General features: G+C 40.3%; 1 protein-coding gene across 1 annotated transcript; it reads right to left on the bottom strand.

Moving 5' to 3' along the window:
- Positions 1 to 8552: 8552 nt before the first annotated feature.
- Positions 8553 to 12892, bottom strand: RGS1 (regulator of G protein signaling 1). The gene is made up of 5 exons (XM_081256223.1): positions 12598 to 12892; positions 12152 to 12232; positions 11677 to 11738; positions 10136 to 10299; positions 8553 to 9376 (listed from the first exon to the last, which is right to left on the bottom strand). The coding sequence occupies exons 1-5, from the start codon at positions 12693 to 12695 to the stop codon at positions 9191 to 9193; spliced, it is 591 nt and encodes a 196-aa protein (XP_081112349.1). The 5' UTR covers positions 12696 to 12892; the 3' UTR covers positions 8553 to 9190.
- Positions 12893 to 20528: the final 7636 nt, after the last annotated feature.

Raw genomic sequence — 20528 nt, forward strand, 5'->3', positions numbered from 1 at the left:
AAGGAATTGTTTCTTTCTTTTTTCTCTTAATAAATTTATTTATTTATTTATTTGTTGCCTGCGTTGGGTCTTCGCTGCTGTGTGCGGGCTTTCTCTAGTTGCGGCGAGCGGGGGCTACTGTTCGTTGCGGTGCGCCGGCTTCTCATTGCGGTGGCTCCTCTTGTTGGCGGAGCACGGGCTCTAGGCGCATGGGCTTCAGTAGTTGCGGCACGTGAGCTCAGTCGTTGTGGCTCGCAGGCTCTAGATCTCAGGCTCAGCAGCTGTGGCGCACGGGCTTAGTTGCTCCACGGCATGTGGGATCTTCCGGGACCAGGGCACGAACCTGTGTCTCCTGCATCGGCAGGCCCATTCTTAACCACCGCGCCACCAGGGAAGCCCGGAATTGTTTCTTTTTGAAGGAAACTTAAACATTTATCAGTGTCTTTGTATGTATCAGAATAAAACTCTCTAATCACTGTAACAAATCATTGCTAGACCTTCAGAGGCGTTTAGCTGTCACTCACACACGTGCCAGTGCGGGTTGCATGACTGTTTGGAGTTTGACAGTTCCTCCACATGGCTTTACAACCTTTGCTTCTGGCAGTGCACCTGGGAAACGGGAGGCAACCTGGGGGTCTTCTAGGCAGTCCTGGAACTGGTGCCCATCCCTTTGCTCTCCACACAGAGCTCAGTTTTTTGGCCCTAATAATGCAAGGTAAAATATCAAATTGCAATTCAAGAAAAAAGACCAAATCCAAGTAAAAGAGCTACTGAGTATATACCCAAATACTGACTATGTAGGAACGTTCACATTGGGTTAGCCAAAAAGTTCGGGATGTTTTGTTGGAAAAAGCAGCTTTTATGGAAAAACCTGAACGCACTTTTTGGCCAACCCAATAGAAGGTTCTGTATTTGCCGTTCACCTTAAGAGGGTCTGGGAAATACGGTTTGTCCAGGGAGGGCCTGAGATTGGTGAGCATCTAAGCTGTCTCTATCACACCCTCCTATAAGGAAAGAGAAAAAGAAATAATTATTTTGGGACAATAATAATGGCTAAAGCAAAAAGATATCGATGTGAGCAACGTAATACTAGTAAGTAGTAGGACGGACTTATTCCAGCCCTTTCGTAGCCCAGTAGTGCCAGAGTTTACGTTTGTTTGTGAGTTTCAGAGGTTGCCATTAATCCAATGATGGTTCACAAAGTAACTTGGTTACTTTGAGTTTAATCCACACTTTGTTGTGCATCTGTCCCGTCTCTGAAGCCATACCCTTCCTCCAGGACAGAATCACTAGTCCCTCCTTTGAGTTCACTTGGCACCTTTTCCTGTCTGCTGAGGGGAGGCTGGGACAGACCCCAGGAATTCCACAGGAGCAGAAGGGCAGGAGGTCCGTGGTCCCTTAGCCTCCCAGCATCCCGCGGAGAGAAGGTCTAGGCTGCTTCCACTGCTCGCTCTTTCATAGGCACCTGGAAGGGGACACGTAGCATCCAACCGAGTTCATGACCATAGAAAGAGAGAACTTGCTAAAGGAGACGTACTTGATGTGAGTCGATGCCCATGGAAGTTGCATACGGAGCTGGGGGCACCTGGAGACCTTTTGGCAAATGGGCACCGCACAACCTTTCCCATTAGGGGAGGAGGGGGGCGCCAGTCCCATTTGGCGCTTCACCAGGGACCTGGAGAGAGCCAGCGGGGAGGTCTCCTCTCAGACAGCCTTACCCGACTCTCCTCCTCACCTCTCTCCAAATTCTTAGTCTGTTTGCCTGCAGTTCTTTCCGCGCTTTTCTTCCCAAGAGCACCGTGGGCCTCTCACTAGTTGGAGGCTGTATCTTAGTCATCTCTGTTTCCCTGGCACCGCGCATAGCTTTCGGCACATAGCAGGTGTCACTAACTGGGGAGTCTATCAAGGAAGCAAGCGTCTAGACTCGATTCTAGAAGTATAAAGTGGAGCCTAGCATTCTGAAGATGAATTAAGAAACCTCTGAGCAAGGAATATTGTGTGCTTTCTTCCCCTCAACTTTGGCATTTCCTAATTACCCCCATAGATGGTATGAATTATGATAATTCTAGTCAAAATCATGCCCAATAAACATTCTAGGAAGTATCTTATTCAGTTCTTCCTGTGGAAACATGTTCTACCCTTTACTTGTTCACAGTGGGTCATTTGTAAACACTGAATTAACTGACAGGTTTAAGGAAGAAAGCACAAGACTAGGGATACAATCTGTTTTTATAGCTAATTCAAGCTGAGGGTTTCAAGGCAGAGTGCGAAAGCTAAGACCAGGGGTGAGCATGTCAATTTTACTGATTTAAAACAAGCCCACTGAACTTTCACCTTCTAGGTTTCACTAGCATAGCAACAGACAGTTTTGGGGGGGGAAAGGAAGGACAACACCTGAAACCCACTATATTCCTGTCTTTTTTTTTTCCCCCCTCTCTATCCAGAAATAAAGGGTAGACTTCACCTGTTTTGAGGATTTAAGGTAACAATGACTGAAGGAAAAAGTGTGCCAAGAGAGTGGCTACCTTCGGGTTTCCCGTCCTCTGTCTTGTCTCTGTTAAGAAGAAGTGAGCACTAGAACATTCCACCAGTCACATGACCCACTGTCAAGCTAAGGGCCAGGCCTGCCATCTAAGGACACAGGTTTCCTTCCCGAGAGTCGCTCTCATCACACTCCTTCCCGCTGTCCGGTGCTGCTCATTCCCAGAAGAAGACATGTCTTCTGTCTTTAAAAGGTGCTCTCAAATTTAGAGCAGTTTCTTCCTGCAGATCTGTTGAGTGTCTTGGTCCTTGGTTTTGGTTCTCAGCCTGGATGAGAGCTTGCAAGCCTCTAGTTTTGTCCAAGAAGAAAGTGAGCTTTGAGGAAAAACATGTGGAATGCTTCATATGTAGGTTCATTGTGAATAAACTGTTGAAAGCGCCACATAATTTATTTTGCATGTGGAGCCTTTTAGAAGCGTATGCCTTAATCTTCCTCCAGGGCTCTCCTCTTCTGTTTCCAAGTTGTTCAATGCACATTTGCAGCTGAAGGACCTCAGAGGTGATATGTTTAAAATTGAGCCGGAAAGGGCTTTGCTGTGATTTTGAGGCCCCGGGCTGGACACCCCAGAGGTACCCTGTGTTCCCCTCCCTCAGTTACTCCTCATGGCAAGTCGCTCACCAAGTGTTATCTATTTGCCCTCTCTTTCCCATTGCCTTGATTTCTGCCCTGATACTCTCCTGCTGGGCTGCAAAACTGGTTTCATGTTTGGCTTTGCTTCCTCAGTTATGTCTTCCTTTGTAACTGTCTTCCACACAAAATCCAGAAATAGCTTTCTACAACACAAAGTAATCATGTCACTTTCAGGAAGAAGCATGAGATAATGCAAAGTCGTTGGAAACATACGTACCTGGACTCAAACCCTGGGTCTGCTACTTCCTGGTTCTGTGTCCTTAGATAACTTTTTTCACCTTTTTGGTTCTACGTTTGTTGATCAATAAAATGAGGTTAAGAGTGCTTATCTCAGAGAGTTCTGGTGTAGACTCAACAAGTAACTTGTGTATCAGCACAAGCAGTTATGTCTTTTGCTCATTTGCTTGAAACTTCAGTGGTGACCTGTCATATGAAAGATGAAACTCACACTCTTTGGAATGGATTGTGTCTCTTCTCAGAATCTGCCCTAAACTGCCTTCTGAGCTTTCCCTCCTACCCTCTTGCTTCCCCCATGTGTTCCAGCCACACTAAATAAATCACCATTGCTGAACACAGAGTATTTTTTTCTTGATTTCCTGACTTTTTCACAGACTGTTTCCTGAAATGTTCTCACCTTCTTTCTTCCCTGGTTGAGGTTTATTTATTCTTCAAGATCGACCCCAATTATCCCTTTCCTGTGGAAAAGATGGAGAAATCAGCCAGCTAATATTATAATAAGTAAAAATGCACATTAAATATAGAACAAAAGCAAATATTCTTCCTGGATGAACAAATCTAGGGTCTATTATAATGCATTATTATTTAAGTAACTATTTTTTTGCTAAGAAAACTTGCAGTTAAAGAACTTTTTAGAGGGCTTGCATTTTTCACTTGAGAAGTGGGAAGTTGGTGTTTCTCTTGAGTGACATGAGAGCATCTATTTGGAATGTCCCTAAACTCTTTGGAATTTTTGTACATACTCAGCCACATGGATCCTAGGCCTCTGACTCTGCTTGGAGTTGGACAGGAGAGACAGGAAGGACGCTGAGAACATTTAATTCTGAAGTGTGATTGACATGGCCATCGCAGTTTTCTAAATCTAAAACGTGCTTACAGTGCACCGTTTCTTCTTACGTAAACCAATCAGCTCCCCAATCCCAGGAGCTTGACTTCTCTTTCAATCATCAAACCTACTGTCACAGATCTTCCCCAAATGGCAACATTCCAAGTCGAGGCAAGGTCCCCATGGATTTAATAAATTTGGTTCTTTTGGGTTTGGATTCGAATTCCTAGCCTAATCTTCCATCAATTATGGGAGTTTCAAAGTAATGTAGACAATTCTAAACTATAGCACAATCCCTTTTGGCTTAAAATTTCAATTTGAGAAGATAAAATATAAGTGTGACATTTCGGGGCACTCAGGTTTTCAAATGAGACATAAGGTAATACAGACATTTAAGACACTCAGCCAATTTGTTTCCCTTCTCTCTCTCTCTCTCTCTCTCTCTCTCTCTCTCTCTGCCTTCCTCCCTCCCTCCCTCCCTCCCTCCTTCCCTTTCATTTCCCTTTGGTCTGTTTTCAAATTCAAGCGAAAGGAGCCACCAGGAGGTAAATACCCAGTCAAATATTTATATAGAAACATCCATAGAAGGTTCTATATTTTGCCATGGACTTACTTGTAGAAAAGTTTCATTTAGGTTAGGCACAGAGTAAGACACAAAATTTTGCCGTTAGAATGATACATTTTTAGCTTTTCAAACTGAGCAGGACCTTGCAGGGCCTTCCCAAGGCAGACCCCTGCTTCTCCCCAGTGTCCTCAGCCTCTTGTTTGTAGAAAAGCTTTAGCCTCCTAGGCCTTCCCTTAGTTCCAAAGAGCAGATTTAATCAGAGAAGTGAGAAAATACAGAAACAAAGGAAAACAGTCAAGCAAGATAAAATAATAGCAGTTTAGCTGTAAACTAAAGAGTCAAGGACCTTTAGTTCCTCCTCAAGGGCTATAGATAATACCCTGAGCCATATCCTTCAGTCGTTTTGCAGATACTGACACCCCCACCAGGTAGAAGAAGTTAGGTGCCTGCTGACCACAAGCATGTAGACCCAAGACCCGTTGGAACCAGAAGGTTGATGATGTTAACTCCCAATTACCTCACAATCAACCAATCAGAAGAACGTCCATGAGCTGATCAGACACCCTACAATCCTCACTCCTAACACTGACTTTAAAAACCCTTCCCTGAAAGCCACTGGGCAGTTTGGGTCTTTTGAGCCTCAGCTTCCTGTTCTTGTTTGGCCCCACGCTGGGTGCCTTGCAGTAAACGCTGTACTTTCCTTCACCACAACCTGGTGTCATTAGATTGGCTTTGTTGTGCATTGGGCGCGTGGATCCAAGTTTGGTTCAGTAACACTTTTAAGATACTGGTCTCAACAAAACAGATGGTGGTATTTCTGAAGTTGATGAGTATTTTTTTTGTTCTATAGATAGGGTTTTATGCGGTCTTGAGGAAATTCTACAATTCTGTGTATAATAGCAATTATTTATATCTATGGTAGTTTAAATCACCATTTACTGTATTTTCCCTTCACGTATTTCAGAATTTCTTTTCTCAGTAATAAATCATCAAAGATTCCTCCTAATATAATACAGCCTGTGTCTGCACACAGAATGAAAGAAACTTGAAATTTAGTTTATCCCACATGAGGTAAATGTGTAAATATGTACTTTTTATTAGACATCAGGGGGTCTAATTACTACCTTCACGGATTCCTACTTTTCTACAATATACATATCATATTAGAAATAGTATAAAATACATCTGAGCAAAGTAAATTTATTCTTATTTTTGAAATGAATTAGTTTTAAATTATACATACTGTTGATTGCCACTGCTTTAGTATCACAATAGAACATAGCATATGAGCTGAGAATCTTAGATGGAGCAGTTGGACCAGATTTCCCTAAACAGTAGAGCTAATCACATTTCTGTAAATGACCTAATAAAACATCCACACCATAGTAAACAATGCCAATGAAAAGAGATTTATCTTTTCAAGTTTTTTGCAATTTCTTGAATCTGTGCAGCCATGGTGACAATTGTTTTTTTTCATTTTGAAAATGAAGAGGTGTCTTAGATGTTTGTTTTGACCATCTGTCCAAAAACTGGATGCCTTTTTTTTTTTAATAGATTTTATTTATTTATTTATTTATTGGCTACGTTGGGTCTTCGTTGCTGCGCGTAGGCTTTCTCTAGTTGTGAAGAGTGGGGGCTACTCTTCGTTGCGGTGCACGGGCTTCTCATTGTGGTAGCTTCTCTTGTTGGGGAGCATGGGCTCTAGGCACGTGGGCTTCATTAGTTGTGGCCCATGGGCTCAGTACTTGTGGCTCGCAGGCTCTAGAGCACAGGCTCAGTAGTTGTGGTGCACGGGCTTAATTGCTCCCCGGCATGTGGGATCCTCCCGGATCAGGGCTTGAGCCTGTGTCCCCTGTGTCGGCAGGTGGGTTCTTAATCACTGCGCCACCAGGGAAGCCCCTGGGTAGCTTTTTCACATGGCATCTTATCAAGACAAAGACCAGAAGCATTCATTTTATGACCGGTAGGTGTGTTGGACAGTTGCAGTTCTACTACCTCCGAGTTTGAAGCGCCTGGACTACTTAATGTGACAGTGGTGCGAGAAATAGGAGCAGAGTGTCTTGTGTTTATATGGACTTGGTTCCCCTCCGGTTTTTATTGAAAATAACTACATAGCCGTGTAAGGTGTTAGAAAGCCTTTATGGAAGAGTAATGCTACCTGGGCCTTGAAGAATTGGTTGGACTTTGAAAACTGGAAGGAGGTAGGAAAAGGCATTTTAGAGAGAGAGTAGATTAACCAAAGGGTAGTGAAGAGCAGGACTCCTTCAAGAAAAGGCAATTGATCCAGAGTGATGTCAAGGTAGGAAGGATACCTAGAGGGGAGTAAGACGAATTATACCCTGAAGGTCTCCCTGGGAGTGTTTTGAATTCCAGAAAGGGAAATTTGAACTTTATGTTGTATGTCATGGGAAATGGCAGGGCCAGATCTGTGTCTCAGAAGGCGATGTTTGCGGCTATTTAGAGGATGGATTGAAGATGGATTGAAGAGAAGAGGCTGGAAAGAAAGAAAACAAGTTGCATGAATGAGCAATCAATGAGACACTACGCTAGCGCAGGGGGGGGCAGGAAAAGAGCAAGTGACATACCCACTGCACACATTAACTGTAGAAGGAGGACTGAGGGAATTTGGTGATGGCACGAGTAAGGGAGAGAATGATGATAATGATGATGGTGATTAAACTGGATTCCCTTCTAAGCCTCTTGTAATATTTTGACCTGCTAAATCATAGAATTAAGCTTATGGTAGAGACAATGTGGACTTTGTCCCATGGAAATTCAAGAACAGTACTTTTTAAACCTATCTACATATTGCCCCGTGTCACTGCTGTGTGCCTGATGATAGGCAAGCCTGTACTGAGAATATCCAGAGTATTACACTGTGATGGCTGATTATTCAATAATATATGGGGCACGGGAGCCTGGGAAGATACGACTCTATAGGCTATGCCGGAATATGCATCGTCTGGATTATCCTTCTGTAGATGGTCCTCCAGAGCAGTCTTATGTTCCTGCTTAGGTAACGCCTAGGACTGTTGAAGACTTGAGGATTTAGGAAATGTCTTCTGGTCATTGGGGGGCAGTGTTGCACAGTAGAGGGAACACAGATTGTGTGGTGAGAAAATTTATGTGTAAAATCCCTGGCAGTGGGACTGTCTCTTAACCCCAGGATTCCCAACCCTGGATAACCAGGGCATCTTCAGAATCGCCTGGAATTTACTCCTAAAATATAGATTCTCATACTCTATCCCTTGGGGATTCTGATTCAGTCAGTCTGGGATAGGGCCCCAAAATGGGTGTTTTGTTTTTTAACATTCTAGGTAGTTTTGATAGCTAAATTTGGGAAGTAGTGATTTAATCTTACTAGTCTCAGCTTTCATAGGATTTCTGTGACCATTAAATGAGAAAATACATCTGGCTTTTTAAACTTTAAATCACAATAAATTATTAGTTGTTAATTAGATAACTTATTGAAATAAAATTTCTATCCCTCTTTAAAAGACTTCTTCAATTTCTCATCAGTTTGAAGCTTGACTATGTGAAAGCGTATTATATTTGTTTGATCGTTATACATTGTGGTAGCAGAGAGAAAACTGATGAATTCTGCCCAATACATACACATAATACATAAGATATAAGATTAACGGGATGATAGTTTTAGATGTTGAAGAGGTGATAGAAAGTAGAAGACCCTTGCTTAAATTTTTGTTAAATCTGAAAAATAAATGCCAGTTTTTAAAGATGACAAGGAAATGTAAACAGAAATTGCTTCTGTTTTTAAGACAAAACTCACATTTATTATTGACACTGTGATAATTTAATTTACAAATATATTCTGACTTCCCAACTTTAAGGCAATAGCTTAAGTTAAATACATTGTTCTCCTCTTCATCTCTTTCAATCCCAAAACACTCAAACAAACAAACCAACACTGAAAAACTTTGTGTCAATAACAGAAATGGTGATTTTGAAACACATACTTCTCAAATAGTCATCCAAGTAAAAGAGATTTTAGCAGCTCAATACAATCTCTGTATAACAATATGCAGCATAAATGTCAGTTGACCTTGAAGCTTATAGCATGTTTTCACCAGTTTCAAAACCCTTATTCACAGTTTCTGCGTAGCAAGCATTACCCGGCCTTCTCAGTTCTGAGGGATGTTCTAATACGTAGGTCCACTGTATTTTATGACAGTACCACAGTATCTCCTTCCTTCTACCATCGCTAAATTTTCATCTCACGCTTCTTCAGCCCTGAGCCTGGATAACTTCCATGTTAATCTGTCCTGAGTCATGGGTTCTTCCCCTGGATCTGTGAGTCATCCAAAAAGGCCAAGGTTTTCCCCCAGGGAGCCATCCTGGTACATTCCTTCTGTACTTGATACCATCTTTAATTCCCTCCAGCCGGCACTAGTCACTTTAGACTATTAGCCTGAAGGTCATTCAGAAGATTTAAGTATATATTTGATTTGAGGAACCTGGGATAGGAGTCCTTTTCCATAAGAGTATATATGGTTTTTTGGGCTTCATCAAAACACGTGGGTGTTGGTGCTTTAATCTTCTTGGCTGTAGATTCTCGAGTGTGAAAGTCAATATTGATCTAAAAAGAAATCCTCATCAGTTCATATGCACTTCCAACTTATTGCGTATTTTATGATGTCACTGTTGTTTTTGAAGCACCTCAAGACAGTGGCTTTAAAACCTCATTTAAATCAGCTCAAGTATCTCTTGAATGCCTATTCTAAACATACCTTATCCTAGGTGTGGAAGAGTTAAAAAGAAATAGCACAAAAAAGCAGAAATATCTTTGCTCCAAGTTAGCTCATAATATCTTTGGGAGGTGCAAACGGGGCAGACATTATTTTTTAAATATCTGTATAAGGTGATACGTGCATCAAAAAAAGCGATGTGCACATTTAAGATTTACAGGTGGAGAGGACACTTTGTGCAGATGTTTGCTGCTTGAACCAGGAATATTTAACTGGAAGTGGGCATTACTACTAACTGGAAATATTTCTGCTGCTGTAATCCATGTATTGCACTAATCTCTACTTTATTCTAATCCAAAACGAGCTAGCTCATTAAGGACCCCCTGACATGCAGTTCTGGTCAGTATCACCAATACTCCTTACCCCACCCCATCACATTAGCTTGTTTTACAAAATCAATCTTTCATCCAATCTTTTCACAAATGTAGAAAATTAGATTATCATTGTACTGAGCTATATGAATATACTTAAATATATAGCAGTGAAAATCATGATACTCAAAAAGGGTTTCATCTTGCTAGCATGTTGAATCTTATTCTATATCTAAGTTTCTTTACATATAAACCGATGGTAATGAACTGAATACTCACTTGCTTGGCAGCATCTGACTGCACAAATGCTTTATAGATTTTCTCCGCTTTGCAATGCAAAAGATCAGACTCTGTTTTTTTATAGTCTTCACAAGCCAGCCAGAATTCAATATTCTCCTCACTGAACTCAGACTTTAGGAAGTCCCCAAAGACGTCTTGACCAGCTAAAAAGAAAGGGTGAGGGGTGAGATAAATTAATTGAGCCAATAAATGAATAACTGGAAGAAATTTACAAGAAAAGTACTGTGGCCTAATTTCTGTGTACAAAGGGAAGAGGTAGATGCTGCTGAAATGGCTGCGTCACCGTTTGTAGAGATGGGAAGGCCTTAGGGACCCCTTCGTTTATAATCTGTCTGGGTTCAGACACGCTTGTCCCAGGTACACAGCTGCTTAGTGGTGGCTGAGAGACTGCTTCACTTCCATCTGCTGTTACATTACAGTTCTGCTCTGCAGGTTACAGAACAATCTCTTTTCTTACACTACCAGCTCAGCCAGAGTGCAGAGTATTTTAGGGAATCAAATATTGACAGAAGGCATGAACATCATGTTAATCATTAACAAATATAATTTCTCTATCCAACTCATATAAGTCAAAAGATGTGAGGCCTGTATATTACCTATGTATGCTATACTGCTTGGATTTACTCGTGTTATTCAGGCTTTTCAATGGGCCATTTCTATAGCAGTGTTTGGCTGAATCATAACCTAAGTCAGATAACAAGCAGATGAACCAGGGTGAACTACTCGATCCCCACGTGAGGCTCTGTAGGGTGTTGGGTGGGGGAGAAGGGGATCGGCTCACCCCGGCTAGGGACAAGCTGCCCATCTATGCGCCTGAGCGAGGTCCTAACCCAGCAGGATCCCAGTGCCCATGATGAGGGCTAAGACAAGCTGATCCCATTTCCCTTCTCTCATCAGAAACTCCCCGTGAGACTCTGTGTTTAAAAAGCCTTTTGATCATATCTGTGTTATAATGTGTCATGTTATATATAATGCAGTTTTATGCTGTGTGTCTCAGCTGCCTTCAAGGCAGCAAGGCACTGTGTCTTTACTCTTGAGTCCTTGGTGCTTCTAAAATGCCTGCACATAAATGCCGGGGCTGAATGAGTGACAATGCATGTATGAATGGAAAAAGTTATTAATTGACTGAGTGAATCCTACCCCTTACATCCAATGGTACAAAAATACATCCTTTAGGTCGCTTTCAGAATAGCAGTTCACATGTTGAGATGTTTGGTTTACTTTTTAAAGCTTTAAACTTCAGAATCCCAGCATAATTTAAAATTTTGCTCCTATAATGATCCAGGAAACAGCTAGTTGCCTTGGCAAATGTTTCTAAAGGACAGTAGCAGAACTGAGTGCCGAGTCAACATTATGCCACGATGAGGCATAATATGCTGAAACTATCAGTGCTAGAGAACAGCTAGAGTACAACTTTTCGCACACCCTCCCATCCAGAATACTATATTTTAATGAAGCCATTCAATCTGTTAGCATACTGAGATAAACCCAGAAACATTCAATAGTTAATCTGTACTTACTCTGGTTGGCAAGAAGTTTTTCCAGAGATTCAGACCACTGCTTCACTTCATCAGCAGAGAGTCTACAGGGGACGACATTTACATAAATGAGTATTGTTTTGTGTGTAAGCGCAAATGAAATCAGAATGGCTGCTGCATTTTGATAACTTCACAAACTAAGACTCTACTTCTAATACATTTTATTAAAATTTATCTAGAAGAAACCAAAAATTTGCTTAGAATTACTATCGTTATGAAAATATCTGCCAATAAAATGTGAAAAAATCCAAATGTACTGCAACAGTATAATAAGTAGCAAATATATGCATGCACATTTGTATTTAATTTACATTGGTACTAATGCAGCTTAATCTTATTAGGCTTGTTACTTAAAAGAAACGAAGTCCATTATGTGTAGTATTACTGCCTTGCTAGAATACAGAGCTAATGCACAGGCCGCTTATATAGCGATAGTTCCGTGTATTAGTGTACATACAGGTCCTTGGACTTGGAAGGTTTCATTCCAGATTCCAGGTGTGGGATCATAGATCTCAGGTACGCTTTCACATCCATTCCACTACAAAAGACACAAAAGTAAATATTCATATTTCTTCAGAAGAATACATTTTATTTGTAAAAAGAAAAGAGCATGAAGCGAACTTCTCCAAGGAATAAGGCCATAATAAAAATAGCTGATACAACATATTGCTATATTAAAAGTGAGCCAATTTTTATAAGCCAAAGTCTGGAAGAATTCCCACCTCATTTAATGCCCTGTCATGATTCATTTTTACATACAACTGAATATACTTGTAACTCACAGCAGGTCATTGCCCTGGTCTAGGTAAACTAAAGGCTCGTATTTTCTTCCCTTCATTCATTTTCAATTATTCTGCCATTAAGGATCATCCAAGTCAAAATTTGCACAGTTAGTGAACTTACAAAGTCTTTGGCCTCCTTTTTTGCGTTTTGTCGTCTAAAAGCGAATGATCAGTTCCTTTCAGTTCCTTTGGATTAGCAGAGAGGAACACGCCTGGCATTTTGTCTGACCTTGGCGTGGAGATAGATGGCTGCTGCTCGCATGGTCCTCAGAAGGCAAGTATCTGCTAGTCCACGTCTCTGCTGCTTTATATAGTGACGGCTCACAGGCCCTTGCCGTTCAAACGAGTCTGTTTATCAAGCGATGATGTTACCACAGACACTGGAAGTTCCCCCTTTCTTGGTGTGTTGTGACGTGTATCTTGAAAAAAAAAAAAAGAAGCACACAGTGTTTTGTGGTTGAAACTTAACCCAATGAGACTAGGTCACTTGATTATATAGAAAGAAAGAAAATTAGACCTACAGAGGTGCACACACATATACCACATGTCTAAAGCCTCAGCAGGATCAGTCTTTGGTTCTAGGGGGTGCTTGTTTCTTCATAAAAACTGCATGTTTCAATGAAATGTTTCATTTGGTGGATTTATTGTATCACACAGACTAGAGATGGGTCCCCTCGGGACTTTGGATTGTCCTTGACTCTAAAATTCATTTGATTACAGTATTTTAAAAAGGGTTTTATTTTTCTTTCCAAAAGCAAAGTAAAGTAAACAAATACTTTTTTTTTTTTTAATTCGTGCAGTGCACACATCTGGGAGGAAGGAGAGTCATGAGAAGTTATCTTAACTTTTCCCTACTCCAAACCTCATCCCTTATTTCCATGGCAAGAAATTTTCATGTTTCTCTTTTCCAGGGTGTGTGCTAAACACTCTACTGGTGATATACAAGATGATTTTAAGGGGTGCATGAATTTTAATATTTATTAGAAATATAACTAATGTATCAAACTGGGTTTTTTTGTATATTACCACTTAGGAAAGGAATAAAGTAAAATTAAAAACAAAACTATAAACACATAAAAGTATAGTTAACACAAAAATATGACATAATGTGTAAATATGCTGATACAAAAGAATTACACAGTATCAGGAGAAAAACTACTCATGGTAAAAATAAGAATATATTTGGCCAGGCCAGTAGTGTACTTCTTAGGTGATGATCTTCCAAATTTCGGTAGTATCTCTGGAGAGATATAGTCTAGCTTTAATTAAAATTAAGAATTAAAATAAAAACCCAAGGAAATAGATGACTAATCACTGATCAGGGTAGAGGGGCTAGTGCAATATAAGCTCGTACGGAGTTTGTATATAGAATGTGGTTTATTTATAGAGTGTCCAGTTTAATTTAAACCTCCATTGGTTTTTACCCCTGAAAAGACAAAACAGATTTTACTCAGAGAAGCTTCTGAAGGTATTAGGTAAACCTAACGGAAGGGAATTTTCCTGTCTTAGTTCTATCTTCAGGATAAAAAGTATTTGAAGGAATCACATTTATATTTCAAAATGTGCTTATTACACAGGCATGCACAAATATTATGCTGTATGTAGTAAGCATCAGTTGATATTCGAAAGATAATGTGATACATTTAGGAAGAGAACTAGTGAGATAAGTTGGCCACTTTGGAAGTTACCCAGACAAAAATGATGGGGTTCAGAGAATAAAGGCATTTGTTTATGTGTTTCTTGTGGTTCAGTCCATAGTTACTTTTCAGTTAAAATCTTCAGCATTGCTCATGTTTATTTATTTAATAACCTCTCATTCCTCTGGATAATTGTGGGTAAGTTACGTTAGAGAAAAATGATTTAAAGTTTATTTGTAAAGGCCACTCTTCTTATTACTATCCAGATATACTGATAATTTCCAAAGCATGTTTCAGCAACAGTAGTTCCTTTGGATGTTAATAAGTATGATAAGGACTGTGACACCAGCAGCAGCAAAGGTTCTGGGGCCACATAAGTTTGGGAAATGTTGGGTTAAAGTTGAATAATTGATCAATGCCGATCTTCTGAGAACCTTGAATATGTTAGTGCACGTTTGTCAGTCTCTAAAAGGAGGGTGGAATGTGCAGCAGTGTCTTAACATTTCTGAGAACTGAACTCTCAGTAAGTAGGGAAAATAGTTGGCAAAAACAATGTTCTTTTGACACCACGTTAGAAGCTGTGGTCTGAGAATGAAATAAATATTTGCCTCTTACATATTAATAATTCCTTAAACCTCCAACCTTTTGCTACCTCAATATAGACTTTCAAGCTCAAGCATTTGCAAGCAATTACGATTGTGTGCTTCAAAGCCCAAATGGAGAATTAAGCTCCTGGTAGAGGGGGTCCATCTGAAATTCACAGTGGCACAATAATGTAGCTGCTGTTTCAAAGGCTGCTTGGAAGCACCTGCAAAGCCTGTATGTACCAAAGCTGGGCAAATCTGGAGAAGCTGTAGCAGTAAGGCTGATGAGTCCATGGTAGGGCACTGAAGTTTCCTATCAATCACACGGAGTGTCACTGTCTGGTTCCTTTTTGTGAAAATCATTAAGAAAAGACAAGTGATCAAATAGTATCTTTACTGAAGCAATGGCTTTGGTTGGAATTGTAGAGGACTTGACAAAAGCCAATAGAATAAATAGTGACTCTTAAAAATATAATCTTGTTTGTACATTTCTTCTGTGGAATTGTGGGGGTGTTTTAATAAACTTATTTTATTTTTATTTATTTTTGGCTGTGTTGCGTCTTCGTTGCTGCGTGCGGTCTTTCTCTAGTTGCAGCGAGTGGGAGCTACTCTGCGTTGCGGTGCACGGGCTTCTCATTGCGGTGGCTTCTTTTGTTGAGGAGCACAGGCTCTGGGTGTGTGGGCTTCAGTAGTTGTGGCACGTGGGCTCAGTAGTTGTGGCGCATGGGCTCTAGAGTGCAGGCTCAGTAGTTGTGGCGCACAGGGCTTAGTTGCTCCACGGCATGTGGGATCTTCCCGGACCAGGGCTTGAACCCGTGTCCCCTGCATTGGCAGGTGGATTCTTAACCACTGCGCCACCAGGGAAGCCCTGTGAAACTGTGTTTAAGTAACCAGATTGCAGTGCTAAGGAAAGGAATACTTCATATGGCCTTCATGTTCTTTTTTAAAAAATTAGTACTTTATTTTTAGAGCTCTACAGCAAAATGGAGCTGAAAGTGCAGAGTTCCCACATACTCCCTCCACCTCCACAGCCTCCCCTACCATCAACATCTCGCATCAGTGTGGTATATTTGTTACACAATCAATGATGGACCTACATTGACATGTCATTATTACCCAAAGTCCTTCGTTTACATTGCAGTTCACTTTTGGTGTTGTACATTCTTTGGGTTTTGACAGATGTATAATGGTATATATCTACCATTATAGTGTCATAAGAAGAGTTTCCCTGCATTAAAAATTCCAGTGTTACAATTTAAAATGTCCAGAAGATTGGTTTAATAAAACATTTCAGATTATGGCTATCAACTTCAATGGGGGTAAATTTTAATCTTTGCTGAGTTGATTTTACATTTAGTTTCCACTCGCTCCAACTGCCTGAATCCTTGTAGGGAGTTCTTTGCTGAATGACGTTTTCGGTCTTGATATTGATTAAACTGATGTTGGGCCTTCATAATATTGCTGACATTTTAGTGTGGACGTTAGGAATTAGGGGGGAAAGGACAATGAGGAGTATGAGATTGTATTTTAAAAGTAGAAATATATCTATGTGGTAAGACTCGGTGACAGGAACAGAAATCTTGATCCATTGAAACAAAATATCTTGACTTAACAAACTTTAATTGTAGTCGTACAATGTATCAGACCTAAGTACTGCAAGTAGAAAGAGGAATGAATGTCCAAAGAGGGTCACAGTATAGTTGGGCAGACAGATACTTAGGCAAGTCCTCAGGGTGAAAAGTGCCATCAGAGGGGCATGTACTGAGGAGGGAATAGCTCTGAAAGTGTGGGACAGAAGAAGAGTGCTGTTGATAGAGAGCCCAGAAAGAAACCCACATATCTAGGCCAGTCAGTCTTCTGTAAAGGAGGCAAGACTATATAATGGAGAAAAGACAGTCTCTTTGGCAAGCGGTGCTGGGAAAGCTGTACGGCTGCATGTAAATCGAGGAAGTTAGAACACACCCTCACACCCTACACAAAAATAAACTCAAAAAGGCTTAAAGACTTAAATATAAGACATGACACCATAAAACTCCTAGAAGAGAACAAAACAGCTCTCAGACATAAATCATAGCAATATTTTCTAAGGTCAGTCTCCCAAGGCAAAAGAAATGAAAGCACAAATAAACAAGTGGGATCTCATCAAACTTATAAGCTTTTGCACAGCAAAGGAAACCATAAACAACATGAAAAGACAGCCTTTGAACTGGGAGAAAATATTTGCAAATCATGCGACTGACAAAGGCCTAATTTCAAAAATATAGGGACTTCCTTGGTGGCACAGTGGTTAAGAAACCACCTGCTAATGCAGGGGACAAGGGTTTGAGTCCTGGTCTGGGAAGATGCCACATGCCACAGCAACTAATCCCACGTGCCACAACTACCAAACCTGTGCTCTAGAGCCCATGAGCCACAACTACTGAGCCCATGTGCCACAACTACTGAAGCCCACGCATCTAGAGCCCATGCTCTGCAACAAGAGAAGCCACTGCAATGAAAAGCCTGTGCACCGCAACGAAGAGTAGCCCCCACTCGCTGCAACAAGAAAAAGCCCACGTGCAGCAACGAAGACCCAACACAGTCAAAAAATAATAATTAATTAATTAATTAATTTAAAAAATATATACAAACAGCTCAATTAAAAATATATATACAAACAGCTCATCAATTCAATATCAAAAAAACCAAACAACTCAATCAAAAAATGGGCAGAAGACTTAACTAGATATTTCTCCAAAGAAGACATACACATGGCCAACAGGAGCGTGAAAAGATGCTCAATATCACTAATTATTAGAGAAATGCAAATCAGAGCTACAATGAGGCATCACCTCACACCAGTCAGAATGGCCATCATTAAAAAGTCTATAAACAATAAATGCTGGAGAAGGTGTGGAGAAAAGGGAACCCTCTTGCACTGTTGGTGGGAATGTAAATTGGTGCAGCCACTATGGAGAACAGTATGGAGGTTCCTCAAAAAACTAAAAATAGAGTTACTGCATGATCCAGCAATCCCGCTCCTGGGCATATATCCAGAAATGACAAAAACTCTATTCAAAAAGACACATGCACCCCAATGTTCATAGCAGCACTATTTACAATAGCCAAGACATGGAAGCAACCTAAGTGTCCGTTGACAGATGAATGGAGAAAGAAGACGTGGCACATGTATACAATGGAATATCACTCGGCCATAAAAAGCGAAATACTACCATTTGCAGCAACATTAATGGACCTAGAGATTATCATACTAAATGAAGTATATTGGACCTAGAGATTATCATACTAAATGAAGTAAGTCAGACAGAGAAAGACAAATACCATATTAAATATATCACTTACGTGTGAAATCTAAAAACAGTACAAATGAACTTATTTGAAAAACAGAAACAGACTCACAGACATAGAAAACTAACTTACGGTTACCAAAGAGGAAAGGGGGTGGAAGGATAAATTAAGAGTACGGGATTAACAGATACCCACCCACTATCATGTATAAACGAGAGACACAACAAGGATTTACTGTAGAGCACAGAGAACTATATTCAATATCTCATAATAGTCTCTAATGAGAAGAATGGAAATAAAAGAATATATGTATATATGTGTGTGTATATGTACACATATACACACACATACATAACCGAATCTCTTTGCTGTACACCTGCAACTAGCACAATATTGTGAATCAATTATACTTCAATTAAATTTTAAAAAGCGCTGTTGCCATTTACTACAAAATCAACATGTACTATTCTGCCTGTTTCTGCATTCAAGATCAACACCCCTTGGAAAGTACAAAAAACTGCAGTGGAGAAACTGGTCTCCAGCACGTAGACACCTCTTAACATGCATGAAGACCACGGAAGAATGGATCTGAAGATGCAAAGCTTTGCAGAGTTTAAAAGAGGCTCTGAAAGACTTTGCTGCATTAGCATAACCTCTCACTGGTTAAGGAAGTAAGACAGAGGGTCACTACCTGGGTCTGTTTTGGCTCCTTCACTCTCCAGGCTTGTGGGTAGGGCTACTGACATTGTTACAGCTACATTTCATAGAGTTTATTTGAAAAGCTTCAACAAATGTGGATTTGGAAGGATTTTTCTCTGTGTCCAGGTAAAACGTTGGTGGGGACATTGATACCTACGTTATATCATTTATGAATAAAAGAATTAAACATTTTAGACTTGTTTACAATTTTATTTTCTAAATGAAGAAATCAACTGATAGGTTTTAGTAAGAGAAGATCTTTGCAACTTGGGGAAATTCAGTGATCTTCAGTAATTGGAAACTGAGCAAGATAAGAATCTAGTTTCTTTTTCTCACCCTGTTCTAATCTACTTATAGTAAACACCGAACACCTCCTTTCTATAATTTAAGAGGTTATAAGAAAATTGAATGTGGGACCTTCAGTGAACTGGGCTCATGTGATTCTGTAAACTTCACTCACCCTAGATCTTATCTTACCAATAACATTCTCATTAATAGGCCCATCTTTCCAGTTATTCTTGATTAATGTTATCTCTGATATACTTCCTGCATATTGGATTCATTTTCATTTATTTTCACCCTATGATTTATAATCATTTCAACCAGGGAGAGTAGTCATGTCAGACTCTGTTTGATTATGCTTTGCAAATAAAATCGGGCAAGTACTAAAGCAAGTGTCTTATTCACAAGTTCAGATAAATGGAAACTGTGCGATAAGAACATTGATAAATTATTTGCAGTTGGACTGGAACGTTCTGTTACATGACACAGGACATAAATGCAAAAGCAAAGATGCTCAAAGTCAGCCTGGAGAGGCCATTTGTAAAGGAAGTTTTTCAAATTTCTAATAGGATTCCAGTGATTTGCCTTTGCCTTTACTACACATTAAAATGGTTAACAATGGTGACTTATATCCTTTGTTTTTCTCCATTAACTACGTGATTTTCCTGAAAGAATCCGTCTTGCCTGACATGTTCTGTCCTTTCCAAAGCCGTGTCTCTCATTTCTTGTGACTATCCTAACTGCATTTTTTCCATGTCTTTTCTAATGTTTTGCTTTTGTGTTTATTTACATTTTTTTATATACCATGTATGGAGGTCAGACCCACCGGACATTTATTTCATCATAACTGTCATACACTCAAAATAAGTCATAATCTTCCTTCTTTGGTGAATAGCTTTAAGTCAGTGGTGACCACTCTAGCGTGATTCTACTGCTTTTGTGGGTCAAGTGGTCTGTGGTCCTCCACAGTTTCCTGTGCCTGTACTTTTCAAGTAAGCTTGATTCATTATCGTATTTTTCCTTTTTTTTTTTTTTTTTTTTTTTTTGCGGTACGCGGACCTCTTGCTGTTGTGGCCTCTCCCGTTGAGGAGCACAGGCTCCGGATGCGCAGGCTCAGTAGTTGTGGCTCACGGGCCTAGTTGCTCCGCGGCATGTGGGATCTTCCCAGACCAGGGCTCGAACCCATGTCCCCTGCATTAGCAGGCAGATTCTCAACCACTGCGCCACCAGGGAAGCCCAGCATTTTTCCTTTTTAAAAAAAAAAAAAAAATTAAACGAAAGCTTTTGTGCCTGTTAAATCCTAGTGAAGTGCTAATCTTTCTGCATTTCAAAGGGCTGTGGGTTCAATACCAAGCTCTAACTTTGGCCTGATTTGTGAGGTTGATTGTATCATCTCACTTTTTGCCAGTTTCCTCTGTGTAGAAGTCAAAGGGGATTTAGATGGAATTTGTTATAGGTAGTATGTTTTCAACTTTTATTTCCAGGTTAGAGCCCTTTGCCTAGACTTCTTCTTCTTAAAACTCAGTGAATTTGGCAACCCAACTGCTCCAAAGGCAGGAGGA

Source organism: Mesoplodon bidens (genome assembly GCF_964165515.1).
Source record: "Mesoplodon bidens genome assembly, chromosome: 2".
Classification (NCBI taxonomy): Eukaryota; Metazoa; Chordata; class Mammalia; order Artiodactyla; family Ziphiidae; genus Mesoplodon; species Mesoplodon bidens.